This window comes from Hypomesus transpacificus, chromosome 22 (genome assembly GCF_021917145.1).
Source record: "Hypomesus transpacificus isolate Combined female chromosome 22, fHypTra1, whole genome shotgun sequence".
Classification (NCBI taxonomy): domain Eukaryota; kingdom Metazoa; phylum Chordata; class Actinopteri; order Osmeriformes; family Osmeridae; genus Hypomesus; species Hypomesus transpacificus.
This window is the reverse complement of record NC_061081.1, coordinates 8,833,446-8,847,470: the sequence shown is the minus strand read 5'-3', so window position 1 is coordinate 8,847,470 and position 14,025 is coordinate 8,833,446. Positions and strand designations below refer to the sequence as shown.

At 42.3% G+C, this 14,025-nt stretch overlaps 2 protein-coding genes across 2 annotated transcripts; both read left to right on the top strand.

The window, feature by feature from the left end:
• The first annotated feature begins 362 nt into the window (after positions 1–362).
• On the top strand, positions 363–7,998 carry frg1 (FSHD region gene 1). The gene is made up of 9 exons (XM_047045408.1): positions 363–474; positions 682–749; positions 871–993; positions 4,979–5,036; positions 5,248–5,362; positions 5,612–5,716; positions 5,962–6,053; positions 7,591–7,701; positions 7,813–7,998. Exons 1-9 carry the CDS (start codon positions 416–418, stop codon positions 7,847–7,849), a joined length of 768 nt encoding a protein of 255 aa, XP_046901364.1. The 5' UTR covers positions 363–415; the 3' UTR covers positions 7,850–7,998.
• A 588-nt stretch (positions 7,999–8,586) lies between these two features.
• On the top strand, positions 8,587–12,694 carry asah1b (N-acylsphingosine amidohydrolase (acid ceramidase) 1b). Its single transcript, XM_047045407.1, has 14 exons — positions 8,587–8,745; positions 8,906–8,952; positions 9,346–9,436; positions 9,544–9,630; positions 9,758–9,836; positions 9,946–10,020; positions 10,167–10,212; positions 10,351–10,495; positions 10,649–10,703; positions 10,782–10,863; positions 11,245–11,376; positions 11,659–11,782; positions 11,899–11,955; positions 12,081–12,694. The coding sequence occupies exons 1-14, from the start codon at positions 8,677–8,679 to the stop codon at positions 12,168–12,170; spliced, it is 1,179 nt and encodes a 392-aa protein (XP_046901363.1). The 5' UTR covers positions 8,587–8,676; the 3' UTR covers positions 12,171–12,694.
• The last annotated feature ends 1,331 nt before the right edge of the window (positions 12,695–14,025 follow it).

Below are 14,025 nucleotides of genomic sequence, written 5' to 3'. Positions count from 1 at the left end.
ACACTGCCAGTATGGTCTGCGGGAGTTTGTGTGTGTGTGTGTGTGTGTGTGCATATGTGTGTGTGTGCATATGTGTGTGTAGGGTTTGTGTGATCCCTCACACAACCATCAGTGACTCACTCAACCACAGTTAAACAAACTGAACAACAATACAAATGAGAGTTTGTACGTTTACATATCTGATTCCACGTTTCATGTTTTACGCATTAACTTTATGGGGACTATGCCTATGTAGGCTACGTAGGATATATGGATGTTCTTACGTTCATGCCATTATATAGGCTACATACATTTATGGCAGGATCACCAGAGGGTGACGCTGTTCTAGTTTGAAATTAATTGGAACCTCACGGCCACCGTAGTTACGGATGTTGTTGTAGTGCTGGTTGGTGTGTGCTAGCTAAAGGCTGAAGAAATGGCTGAATATTCGCATGTAAAATCTACTAAACTCGTATTGAAGGGTCAGAACAAAGGGTGAGTAATTAATAAAAGTGGAGATCCAGATGCAAAACATATTTTGAGGTTTTCTTTTTGCATGCAGGCTACCTAGAGAGCCACATACAGTAGCTATCGTGGTTAGGGTCATGCTTTCACACAGAATGCATAACTAGCGAGGAGCGTAGCTATATTTAGAGCTAATGTGTGTGTGTGTATGCGCGCGTGTACCTGTCTTCCATGCAGAAAAAAGAAAAAGAATAAAGACAAGAAGAGGAAAAGAGAAGATGGAGAAGGGAAAGTTGACATTGTTGGTATGTGGCCGATTCGCCTGTGGTAACTGGCACATTCTACAGTCAAATATGAAATGTCTGCGAGGGTGTTGTGATCATTGACGGTCTTACACTTACACCTAACCTACACTTACACCTATAGGTGGATGGTGGTGCGTCAGCAGCTTCGGAGAAATCTCCGGTACTGTTGCTATAGAGATGCACAGTCATTCCTACATCCATGCCCTGGACACTGGCCTGTTCACTGTTGGAGCTCCACACAAAGGTAAAGGAATAGACCACGTGATGGTCTGTGGACTATGCTTGCAACTGTGTAATATTCATCACTCCTTATTATGTGAGCTTCATGATAAGGTACATTCGTAAAGACAGCAGTTCATAGTCCTATGAACAAATTCAATTCAAACTTCAAGTGTGAAATATTTACAGTCAAATACTCAGTACAGGTGCTTTTTGCATAATTGAAAGACCAAAGTTGTTGTCAATGTCTCCAGGTGTCCACAGGATACAGTGCAAGAAAGTTACATTCCAGTTACATTCTACAGTATTATGCATGATCGAACGTTTTTACTGCTTCTATGGAAACTCTCAAACTGTACGTCTCACTTATTGTACACTTGGAGGCTATTCTAGTTTCGAAATGAGCCCTTAAAGCTTTAAAAGGTTTAAATCATTCCACTTTATCTAACCCCTGCTATTCAAATAGGCAAGGGAAATGGGCCTTAAGTGATGCCTCAGAAGCTTCTAAATTCTTACTGTGTTCTTTTTGAGAAAACGTCATACTGAGCCAGGCATGAGTTAGTAGATATTACCGCCACAGATTCAGTAAGCCTCCTTTAATTGCACAGTAAATGGAGCCAGTAATTGTTAAGAATTAATAATTCTGAGAATAGAAGAGGCTCTCTGGGGGGCCAGTTTCCTGATATCCCCATGCTGGGGAAGGAAAATAATTGAGCAGTAATGGACATCATGTTCTGTTAGGGTGCCTAGTCTGGCAAAATGGAAGCCATTTTTTACTGTTCATTACTTTTTGAAGGAAGAATCAAGAAAATAAATTGCCTCCATAAATGTTTATTCCGACTACATTTGCTGCTGTTCTACGACCACGGCATTGAGGTGCATTGCACACTTTTAAAAATAAAACACATTTTGTACTAAGTGGCAGGCTATTTGTTGGTGCTCCTCAAAATCAATATGGAATGACATTCTATCAGAGTGGGTACTGGGAAAAAAAGTGGACTCTATAAGACACTATTGTTCCTAAATCCATTAGCAATACATGCCTGCTATGCTTTCCAGATTTACATTTATTCATTTAGCAGACGCTTTTATCCAAAGCGACTTCCAAGAGAGAGCTTCACAAAGTGCATAGGTCACTGATAATAACAACAAGATAGCCCCACAGCATTGCGGGTAGTCAAAAACAAGAAGTACATATTGTGAACAACCAAAAAATAGTGCTAAAGGGAAGAAACCATAAGAGCATGTAGTTAAACAAGTTAAAAATTACACAACATTAATCTCTAAGTGCAGGTGTACCTGTAGGAAAGCAATAAAAATAGGATTAACTAAAAAAGAATACAACAGTTTAAATCAGCTACCACTAACCAACAAGAGCAACAGTCTAAGCAAGAGTCATTGTGAACCTTGAGGAAACTAGCGTTGGGTTCAGCAAACCATTCCTAAGTACCATTGTACTCCCGGAACAAGTGTGTCTTGAGCCTTCTCTTGAAGGTGGAGAGACAGTCCGTGTCTCTGATGGAGGTGGGGAGTTGATTCCACCACTGGGGTGCCAGGCAGGAGAAGAGCTTGTGCTGGGACCGGGCGGTCTTGAGAGGTGGGACCACCAGGCGGTTGTCTGAAGAAGACCGTAGGTGGCGGGTGGGGGTGTAAGGCTGCAGGAGAGACTTGATGTAGTCGGGCGCAGTCCCGTTCACTGCTCGGAAGGTCAGTACCAGGGTCTTGAATCTGATGCAGGCCGTTATGGGTAGCCAGTGGAGGGAGATGAGGAGCGGGGTAACGTGGGAGCGTCTGGGTAGATTGTAGACCAGACGGGCCGCTGCGTTCTGAATCCTCTGAAGAGGGCGGGTTGCGCATGATGGGAGACCGGCGAGCAGCGAGTTGCAGTAGTCCAACTTGGAGAGGACAAGTGCTTGGACAAGCAGCTGGGTGGAGTGCTCAGACAGGTATCTCCTGATCTTCCGGATGTTGTAGAGCAGGGGTGTCGAAGTCCGGTCCTCGAGGGCCGCTGTCCTGCATGTTTTAGATGTTTCCCTGATCCAGCTCACCTGATTTGAATGAAGGGTCGTTATAACAAACCATTTAATTGAATCAGGTGTGTTGGAGCAGGGAAAAATCTAAAACATGCAGGACAGCGGCCCTCGAGGACCGGAGTTCGACACCCCTGTTGTAGAGGGTGAATCTACACGACCGGGAGACCGCAGCAATGTGGGCCGTGAGGGAGAGCTCGTCATCCATGGTAACCCAAAGGTTCCTGGCAGAGGATGAGGGGGTCACCGTCGCAGATCTCAGGGTGATTGAGAAGTCATGGGAGATGGAGGGTTTGGCCGGGATGATGAGAAGTTCCGTTTTGGCAAGGTTCAGCTGGAGGTGGTAGATAACACACAAACACACACTCCTGCCATTAATCTATTCTTTGACCTCTGAGGCATGTTATTTAAGATCATCAATTGAAGCCTACAGACCAGGGTGATTAATGGTGTCTATTCCACAGCAGAGGAGCACAGTCGGCTTCTCTTACTTGTGAGTTACCGCACAGTGCTTCTCTGTTTCAGAATGCAGAGGCTGTGGCCACGAGAGATAAGGTGGCTAGGCTTGTCTGTTCTTGTTTTGCTCTTTCTCTGTTCTCCCTCTCTCTTTTTACCTCTTCCATTCTTTCCCTATTCTTCTTTTTTCCCTCTCTGAATCTGCCTGACTCTCTCTGCCTGTTTCTCTTGTCCTTCTCACTTATAAGAGATGGGAGTCAGGTGGCTGAGTGGTGAGGGAATCGGGCTAGTAATCAGAAGGTTGCCAGTTCGATTCCCGGCTCTGCCAATGACGTTGTGTCCTTGGGCAAGGCACTTCACCCTACTTGCCTCGGGGGGGGACTGTACTTACTGTAAGTCGCTCTGGATAAGAGCGTCTGCTAAATGACTAAAATGTAAAATGTAAATGATGGGGGCACATAGTAGGTGCAGAGGGAATGATCAACCGAGTCTCATGTCCGGCCTGCAATGGCTTTCTATCCCAAGGAATAACAGTAAGGGCCAACTGAGGTCGTGTTTGTGACAAGCACAGTAGTTTCCACCTGATTCTCTGCCTTCAGGCGAGAAGTGTTCTGTAAAATAATATGTCCAAAGATTTAAATAAAAGGGTATGGAATCTCTGTACTTGGAATTCATTCAGTTCACTATTTGACCGAGAGACAGTGGAAAAACGTCTGGTAGGTTGAAATATCTCCATTCCCTAGTCGTCCCTCTCCTCCTCTGCATACCCACAGGCTTAAGATGAGAGAGGGATAGAGTAAACTCTACAAAGACAATGGGAGATACAATTCATCCTTTCTGGGAAATCTTTGTATGGACTACCGGGAGGGGTTCAATCATCCTTTTAAAAAGAGGGGAAAGGCCTTTTAGCTTTCTTTTTGTAAGGAAAAAGTTAAAACCACCACCACTTTGCATGTGAGAACCTACCCGCAAGTAAAAACATTTAGATGGGGAGGCCATTTGAATTCAAGATGTGCATTGATCGAGCATGTTTGGCAATTACCTAGAGAGCTTTGTCTTTGTGTGGCTGCGCATATGTTTTCAAGAGCATCATGAGTCTGAGGTTATAAGATATTAATCACCCTCGCTTGTTAGGAAGACATGAAGGCTCACAGAGTCTCAAGGGTACGCCCACTGTGTGAAGAAATTATGCACGATGTCCAAATCAGAAAAAATGACACATCATTATTATACCTTTCAATACATGGGAGATTAAATGACTCGTTTTAGCACAGCGACCGCTTTTTCTTTCAAGTTCATTTCCATGAGACGAGGTGACGCACAGAATGCTAAAGCAGCCGCTAGGGTGTTTTTTTTATTTTATCTCTCCGTCCAGGTCCCTCATTAAATACAAATCTGAAGACATAAAAAAGAGACTTGATTGGGAAACCCTTTCAACCTGCTCTGAATAGAACGTCAGTCAGATTAGTATCCTCCTGATATGTGACTCTTAAAAGGGATATATTGTCTTTGAATTTGCTTCAGATGATGATGGACCAGACCCACCAGAGCAGTTCACCGCCATCAAGCTGTCAGACTCGAGGTAGGTTAAACTGAGAACTAACCAAGGCCCATGTAAAGTCTCTTCTGAACAATACCCTTCTTTTCCATGTGCAGTCTGCAGATTTGTTCATTCGGCGTTTGAATCTGGATTGTTTGAATGCCAAGAAACAGGGCTTTTATTTTGAGGCAATGAGAAATTATTGCCTGACAGTATCTTGTTCTATTATAACTGTTTGTCATGTTTATCTCAGGGTTGCCCTGAAGTCTGGCTACGGCAAGTACCTGGGCATAAACTCTGATGGCGTGGTGGTGGGGCGCTCAGACGCCATTGGCTCCAGGGAACAGTGGGAGCCAGTCTTCCAGGATGTGAGTCGTACAAACTTGCTGTTCATTTAATTTTTGGTCCTTTCCCAAGAAGTCATTATGGAGACCAGGAGACAGGATGTTTTTAAAATGAACATTTCCCTCACAGGATGCTCTTTCTGAGATGCATCTAGAGTTAAGTGTCTTGTCTTCATCCTAGCAGACACAGGATATGCAGATGTTTACTGTCAGTGTAATTTTGGCATGTTATGTACTCATCATTTCTTCTTTGTCCTTTCCTCCTTTTTTTAGGGTAAAATGGCTCTCATGGCTGCCAATAGCTGTTTCATCTCCTACAGTGAGAGTGGCGACATTGAGGCCAAGAGCAAGATGGCAGGGGAGGAGGAGATGGTAAAGGTGAGGGGTTCATATTGTGTTGGTTCACACTCTGATACACACACACACACACACTCACTCCCCGTCACACAATACAACGACAAATCCTTTGGAAAGGGTTCCGGAATGAATATCATCCTTTTTTTCTGTTTCTCTTTCTCCATTTCTGTCTGTTTCTCTCTGTTTCTCTCTCTGGTCCCTCTCTCTCCCTCGATGTTACTTCCCACTCTCTATCTCTCTTTCTCTCCATCTGGATACTAAAACAGATCCGTTCATGCGCAGAGAGGGAGGTCAAGCATAACGATGACATCGCAGATGAGGACCGGGGCAACGTGAAGAACTGTGAGATCAATTATGTGTACGTAAACTCCAATGTCCTTTCCCTGGCTCTGAAAGGGCTTGAACCTTAAGCTGGGTTGTAGACCCATACCCTTTGTAGTACCTCTGGTGACTGGTGTGTGTGTGCTCACTTATGTCTCTCAAGCTTCAACATTATCATCAGAAAATTTATGTTTGAAAGACATACATTTAGTTACAATTTCCAGTGTTAAAATACGCAAGGGTGGTTGTGGCATTTTGTGTTGGGGAGAGGAGGTAGATGCCGGGTGACCTTTAGTAGTCTTGACAGCCGTTTTCATCCCAACGGCCTGGTAACCTCCCTGCTCCACAAATCTGACAGCTAAATGACCAGCCCAGACACGGAGGCGGAGAGGGAATGGGGCAGTAAGTCTGTCACCCCATCAATCCAGGGCATGTTACAGGCAAGGAAGGGATTGATGTTGTGGGAGTAATATGGGAAGGTGGGTGACCTCCCCACCCTCCGAAAAGCAAGACGCCGCCTGTGGCCTTTTCTGGTCCATTACACTCCCAGGCACTACATGTGAGGCCCGCTTGTATCTTTTTTTTTTTTTTTTTTTTTTTTTTCTTCTCTCCTACTCCACTTTTTCTTCATTGTGTTTTTCAGAAGGGTGGGTTGAACAGCAGGGAAATGGAGTCATCACATTGACATGATGATAACAGCTGCCCTTGAGCCCAAGCCTTGATCTAGTGCTCAGCATCCAGAATGTTCTTGCGGAACAGAGTGCTGTTTGAGAATCATAAAGCACTGCCAGAATACCTAGTGCTAACTCGACCCTAAATGCTGTTAAAGTGCCTGATAAAATCACTTGTTTGTCCATAGCCCCGTTGCGCTCGGTGTTCATTCACCATTCAGGTTGTTTATTGCGATGGAAATAAGCTCAAAATAGCATGCGTTCTCCCAGACACATTTGTTATTGATGAAGCTTTGTTTTGCAGTGATAAGTCAGGTTTATGTTCAGTCACTGAGAGTGCCAAGCTCGGCAAAGTCATTATGAACTCATTCTAGCTGAAGAATAGGGGGTATTTTATAAGAGTGATGCAGAAGTAGGTCTCCGAGTTGGCAATTCCTCAGTTTGAAGTCTGCACACAGGCTTGTATTTCTAAACGTGCATTTTTTCAGTGAGTGTGTAGTTTGTCTCTACTTGTGTGAAAGTTGGTTGGTCTGTTTTGCACGTCCATGGTTGGTTGGTTGCGTGTGCCAGAGATGAATGTGTACCATGAATGTGTTGATTGTTTTTTACAGGTACACATTAACTTTTTTTTCATGTTGTTTAATTGTAACTCGTTTAACTGTATGCTCTTATGGTTCTTGCCTTTGGCACTTAATTGGTTTTCACAATGCATGCTTCATGTTTTAGCTGCTCGCAATGTTTGGGGCTATCTCGTTGTTATGATCAGTGACCTATGCACTGTGGTAAAGCTCTCTCGTGGAAGTCGCTTTGGATAAAAGCGTCCGCTAAATACATGAATGTAAATGTACCACTTACAGTGGGTATCCCATTGACATAAAAAAAATGCGGTATTTTGATTTACAGAAAAAAGTTTCAGAGCTTCCAGGATCGTCGACTGAGGGTGAATGAGGAGGATAGCGTCACACTGAAGAAAGCAAGGACAGATGGGAAATTTCACGAATCCTTGTTAGACAGGTAAGTAACACTACCAGTGTGTTGGTTTGAGTTATTTTAACATGATGTATATTGATTTGAGGGACAGGCATTGCCAATCCTATGAACGAAAGTCTATTTCTTTGTCCACAGGAGAGCCAAAATGAAAGCTGACAGATACTGCAAGTGAACATTCATAACTACCTGGATGATCAACATGTCTTCAAATTTCCTGTTTGCTTTAATGATTTATTTTTCTTTTCTTTTTTTATGTTTTAATGTCAGACAGAACATTTATGTACATTTTTCTTATTAATAAATTGTATTTGGTCAAAAGTACACAGTGTTCCTTCCCCTCTATTTCTGAGTATGTATTTCTGAGTATGTATTTCTTGGTTGTAATGGTACACTGACTTTTTACCATCTCCCTAAACAATAAACTGCAGAAGCGAAACGATTACCACTTGACCTGTTTTACATCTTATTACACACCACCTCAGCGTAGCAGCATTTCAACAAAAGCAGTTACATTATGAATGACATTGGGACACAAATTAATATGTTATGTTTAATTGATAGTGGATAAATAATTAGGCGCTCTGATCAGACAGGCCTTAACCCATAGAGTTAGCCTTAACCCCATTGGGACAGCCGTTTTTGCTTAATTGATGGTCATGTGCACTTGTTTTCACTTCCACCCTGGGACTTTCAAGCAACTACTGTGGGGGAAGATTGCGTAACTATGATAATCCTATGATTTTATTATAACCGCCATTTTAACTTCACTCTGTTTCTATAACGAATAAATTTGACATTCAATAGATTAAATATCTAAACCAGCGTGCGTCCTATCAAAGGAATTTGAGCATTTTGAACCTGTATGGTGTACTCGCCCCTTTAGATCAAATGGTACGTTCCAACACTGTCAAATCACGAGGAAAACAGCACTTCCGCATTGACTATACATAACCACAAGTCACTTGTAACACAGAACAAATCTTGGACAACAACTGAAAAATGGGCCAGCCAAATTGGCTTTTCTTGGTGTCACTGTTTACGGCAGTGTATGGTCAGTTTATACCTCCAGTAAGTGTCTTTAAAATAACAAACAATTTGTTCTCTTAGACGCTAGCTTGCTTGCTAACTTTAAGTAGCCCAGTGGGAGTGTCACTGTTGTGTTGTTTCATTGTTATGAAAGAGATCTAGGATTTTGTAATTAAAAATGTTATTGATTGAACTGTTACAGTATACGGAAGAATGCCAAAAGAACATGTACCCACCTAAAGGCCCAACGTAAGTATATTACTTAAAGATGACACATTGATTTAAGTGAGAAGATATGTTGTTACGCTGGATTTTATAGGGGTGGAGTTATGTGCAGGTTTTTATAATCATTTTCTTAAATTAGCCTTGCAGTACGGTATGTTCTGGCCCACCATCTAATAGTTTAGAGTAGAACAAATTGGCCACAGCGAGGCCAAACATGCTTGCCAAACCCCTGTTCTACTGGCGCTGTGTTGCCAAACAAAGAGCTCAATAGATTGCACCCCATGTTTATAGGGAACAAAACCTATCAATATTTACCGAAAAAAAATCATACTGGTACCTTTTTTAAGCATTTATGCATGTATACTATATCACTGCAGCAGCAAAGTTCAATTGTTTACTTCCCATTCCATTTAAAAGGTTTAAAGGAGGAGTCACCTGGTACACTGTAGATCTTGATCTACACCCTAGTGACAGATGGACTGCAATAATCACGGACAAAAAGGCAGATGTAAGAATTTCACATAAGATTTCAGTTTCCAGTTGCTCACATTCCATAAGACCAGTACCACTTAGAACCATTTTTTATTTTCTGAAATTGGGTTTAATTTCTTTTAGCTGGTTGACATGATCCAGGCCATCAGGGATTTGGCTGACGCTTTTGTTCCAAGCGGGAAATTGATTGAAATGGTTGACATAGGTTTGGTGAGTGTGTCTGATTATCATTATCATTGTACTTTGTCCTTCATGAAACCTTGGAGATGTTTACTCTTAAGTGCCTTGTTGACTGACTTGATAGTCATCTGTGGTTACGGTTGTATGTTCTTTGTAGCCCTTGGTGGCAAGCACCCTCCCCTACCCCTTCAGGGATGAACTAAAAGGAATTGCAACCGCCTCTGGACTCCCTCTTGGTAATAAAGCCACATCTTTATTCTTGGTTTCATACTTGCTCTCATAATTCTCTCTATTTAAACATTCGACCCTCTCTTCTGCTTTTTAAATCTGTTTCCTCTCCTGTAGGTGAGGTGGTGCTGTTCAACATCTTCTATGAAGTGTTCACTGTTTGTACTTCACTTGTGGCTGAAGACAGTGACGGTAGGTTTATGATAAAATTGATGATGCATATCCTGTCGACATGACACGTGATCGAATGTCATCAACTGGACTGGATGTGCGTCTATTTGTATCTTGGAGTACACTTATCGTCAAATACTCTTGGTCTCTTCTTTTTGTTCATCCAGGTAATCTAATCCATGGAAGGAATCTAGATTTTGGGTTATTCATGGGGTAAGACAGTAAATATATTGAAAGCTTCTATTACATGTAGTTGACAATTGTTCACTGATGTTGTAAAATAAGGTTTACAGTAGACACGCATGTATCAAACAGATGGCTATGATTAATGTTGGGCTCTCTGTCTCCCAGCTGGGATTTGAAGAATAGGTCGTGGATGATCACAGAGAAGCTCAAGCCTTTGGTGGTCAACATTGACTTCACGAGAGATAACAAGACGGTTTTCAAGTCCACAAACTTTGCTGGATATGTGGGCATGTTGACCGGGATCAAACCGGTAGGTTTAAACTTTCTATCAATAGAAGTGGAATTGAGATGACAAACACAAATAACATTCAGTTTTTCAGTTAGTAAAAGATGTTCAATGCAAATTAGTTACATGCAAGGCTTGAATAATATTCATTAATCCATTCTCCTTTTCTTCATGAAGCATACTTTCACACTGACCATGAATGAGCGCTTTAGCCTGGATGGAGGATACATTGGTAAGTTTTTCAAATACCGAGTGTATTGCAATGCAAAACCTGAGACAGGTGATAATCACCCGTCTGTTTCTTTGCTAGGGATCCTGGAGTGGATCTTGGGAAAGCGGGATGGGATGTGGATGAGTTTCCTCACTCGCTCTGTCCTGGAGAATGCCACCAGGTGCCTGTATACTCTGACAGTTGTCCAAATAAATCCTGTTCCGGCATCCTGCCATTAGCATGATGTGAAGCTGTGTAACTAGGGTGTACATAGACTGATGGTGAACAAGGCCAGGCCAGGCCTGAACAGTACCTTATTTGGCCGGATGAAACGGCACAGTAAGCTAAAAGGATGACACGTAGGCCTAAAGAATAAAGAATAAGACTATCAAATGTACCAATGAGATTGCATCCTTGTTCCCTTTGTATGTACTGTAAATCCAAATCCAAAATGACGTGGGGGTGGGGGGGGGGATTTGGAGCGGAGCTGAACCTGTGGCCTTTTGATCTGCAGTCAAATGCTTTGTCTCTGAGCTATACTCTCATGTTTTTGTGTATGTAGCTATGAGGATGCTAAGAAGAAGCTGTCCCTGACCCAGCTCCTGGCCCCAGCCTACTTCATACTGGGGGGAAACCAGACAGGCCAGGGCTGCATCATCACCAGGTCCAGACTCCTGAGCCTGGACGTGTTGGAGTGAGTGGACAGATTACACTTTTATATTAATACCTTTTAGCATGCGCTTTAAGCAATGTACAATAAGTTCAGAAGATATCAAAGATTAGAAGTGCATAGTTCTAACAGTATGAAGTGGAAATATGTCGGCAAGGAACAGCTTGCAGATACCTTGGGAGGTAATGTACAATATCCATTATGACATTTCCAATATCAAGTCCCTAGATGCACTTCCAAGATGGCGTAGTCCTTATGTGTCTGTTGGTGTCATTTATAGCACGGTGTTGATCTTTTCTCTGTAAGGATTGACCTGAAGCAGGGCCGTTGGTACGTCCTGGAGACCAACTATGACCATTGGAAGGAGCCCCTCTTTCTAGACGACCGCAGAACTCCAGCCATGAAGTGCATGAACCAGACCATGCAGGCAGTAAGTAGAGCCCGCCACATGTCAACATGAAGCAGAAGCTGGGGACTGTTTAACAGACCTCCAGTGTTAACATTTAGTCATTTAGCACCTTTTTGGCCTTTCTCATATCTTTCCAGAATATTTCACCGAAGACTGTTTATGATGTGCTGTCCACAAAACCAGTCCTGAACAAGGTAACCCCACACTAGGATTTCCAATGTACTTTCAGTGCATTGATGTACCTAAAGCAATGTCATTATACAGACAAAGTCCCATTTGTGACCATTTTGCTTTCCTCCTCTGGCTGTGCTCTCTGCAGTTGACCACCTACACTACACTCATGGAGGTGTCCAAGGGGAAACTGGAGTCGTACATTCGTGACTGTCCAAATCCCTGCATGCCGTGGTAAATGTCCTCAAAGCAGAAATGTCATCAGGTTTTAAATGCTCTAATTGCACAGAGTGGCCTTCTGGTGGATTGTTAAGTCTTTGCACAATGACTTACCATTGAGAACCAATTATCACCTCGTAACAAAGCACTAGCTTAGTGAGATTGACAGTTTTTTGGACAGTGTTGGTACATTATTTTTTCACTGTTTAATCATTGTTGGAAATAATAGAAATGATAGCCTTCCTTCCAACTGCTTATGGATTTTCTTTCAATGTTTGTACACAAGAGTAAATGGGAAAAAGTCTTGAACTGGATTTTTGGGATTTATGTTTGTTATGTCTTGTGGGGTGGGGTGGTTAGTGGCCGCATACAGCCAGTTCTAGAATTGGGGCCATTGCAGAAACAGCATCTCGGTTGCACTAAGCGATGGATGACCTTTATTCTTCCTGTCACTGACAATTGCATTTCCAAAAATATGATTTAGCTAATAATAAAATTGTCTTTTTAAAAACCATTTTTTTCCAAATAAACAATTTAATCAAATGTTATGGATGTGTTAAATTATTTATTCATATAGAAATTGTATTACATATTTAGATTGATATGGAAAAAAAATGTACAGAACAGTATTTTTCAAAGTGAGTCACAAGAGAAAGGGGAGGAGTCATGGGAGTCCAGGGCTAATAGGAGCACGGTGTGAGAGTAGGACTGAGGAAGATTACAGGATGGAAGGTGAGAAATGCTTTTATTAAACAGTTTGACCTTGCTCTAGCCTATGTTGTGGTCTCCACTGTCCACTTCTCTTAATGTTCATTTTATTTTTCTCTTATTCTTTCCTTCCTTCTTATTTGGTTTGTTTTCTGCGTTTGAAAGGGAAGATGAGAATATATTTGGAATGCTGGATCATGTCAGACAGGCATGAATTAAAAGAAGGATTGAAAATGGAGGTGTCTGATGTTAATGACATTTGGATGTAGAGGTAGTTACGGGCATGTGATATGAAGCTGGAGTAAAAGGATCAGTGGCAGTTCCACGCCGTCCAGTAAGTGGAGAGTGTGTGAGAGGACAGACCTTGTAGTTTGGTAAATTGTATGCAGTTGGAGATTTGGAGAGTGGTGCTTGGGAAAATGGTAACTGACAATGAAGGGAGTGCTGTGAGGGTCCACTTCTGGAGCCAATCATGTGAGTTTCTGAAAGAGACAGTCAGCAATGGAGTTGGTGGATGGTGGCGGATGTAAGCAGTTTGGAAAGTCAGTCAGGGTTCCTGCAGGTTTCAGTAAGTGAAATGTAAGACTTTTTTTTAAGAGAAATGTATGCATTTTAAATAGTGTTAATGTAAATAAATAAGTCTATTCAAGAAAAGTCTACTTATCGTCACTGTATTTTGTGAACGAGTTCTTAGAAATCCTTCAGCAAACTTTCACTTGTTTTGTAAGTATGATTAGAAGGCAGAGTATTCCGTTATATAACTTGGCATTAGCAGAGAAACCAAGCATCTGTTGTCCTTTTAGGTTGCATTTAGTAGTGTCATAAGGGCAATTACACAGTCTTGTAGAAAGTAACTTTGCAGGAACCCTCTGGCTCAGTAGGTATGTGTACCATGGAGTCTACTGCCAAACATGGTACCCCTGGCTAAAATCTCACTCAAGCCAATTGATAATTCATTTAACTGATATCACTTAAGTAATATATTATATTTATATGTAATCTTTGACTTTTTAAGACCCCCTGGTGAGCTTTGTGCTCACCCACAGTGAGCTTTGTGGCTGGTTTGGATTGAGGGTGCATTTGGAGAAAACATGGGGGCCACTGCAGTCATGGAAACTATAGTTTCCTGCAGCGGCTGAGAGGAAGGCAGAGGGCTGGTGGGATGG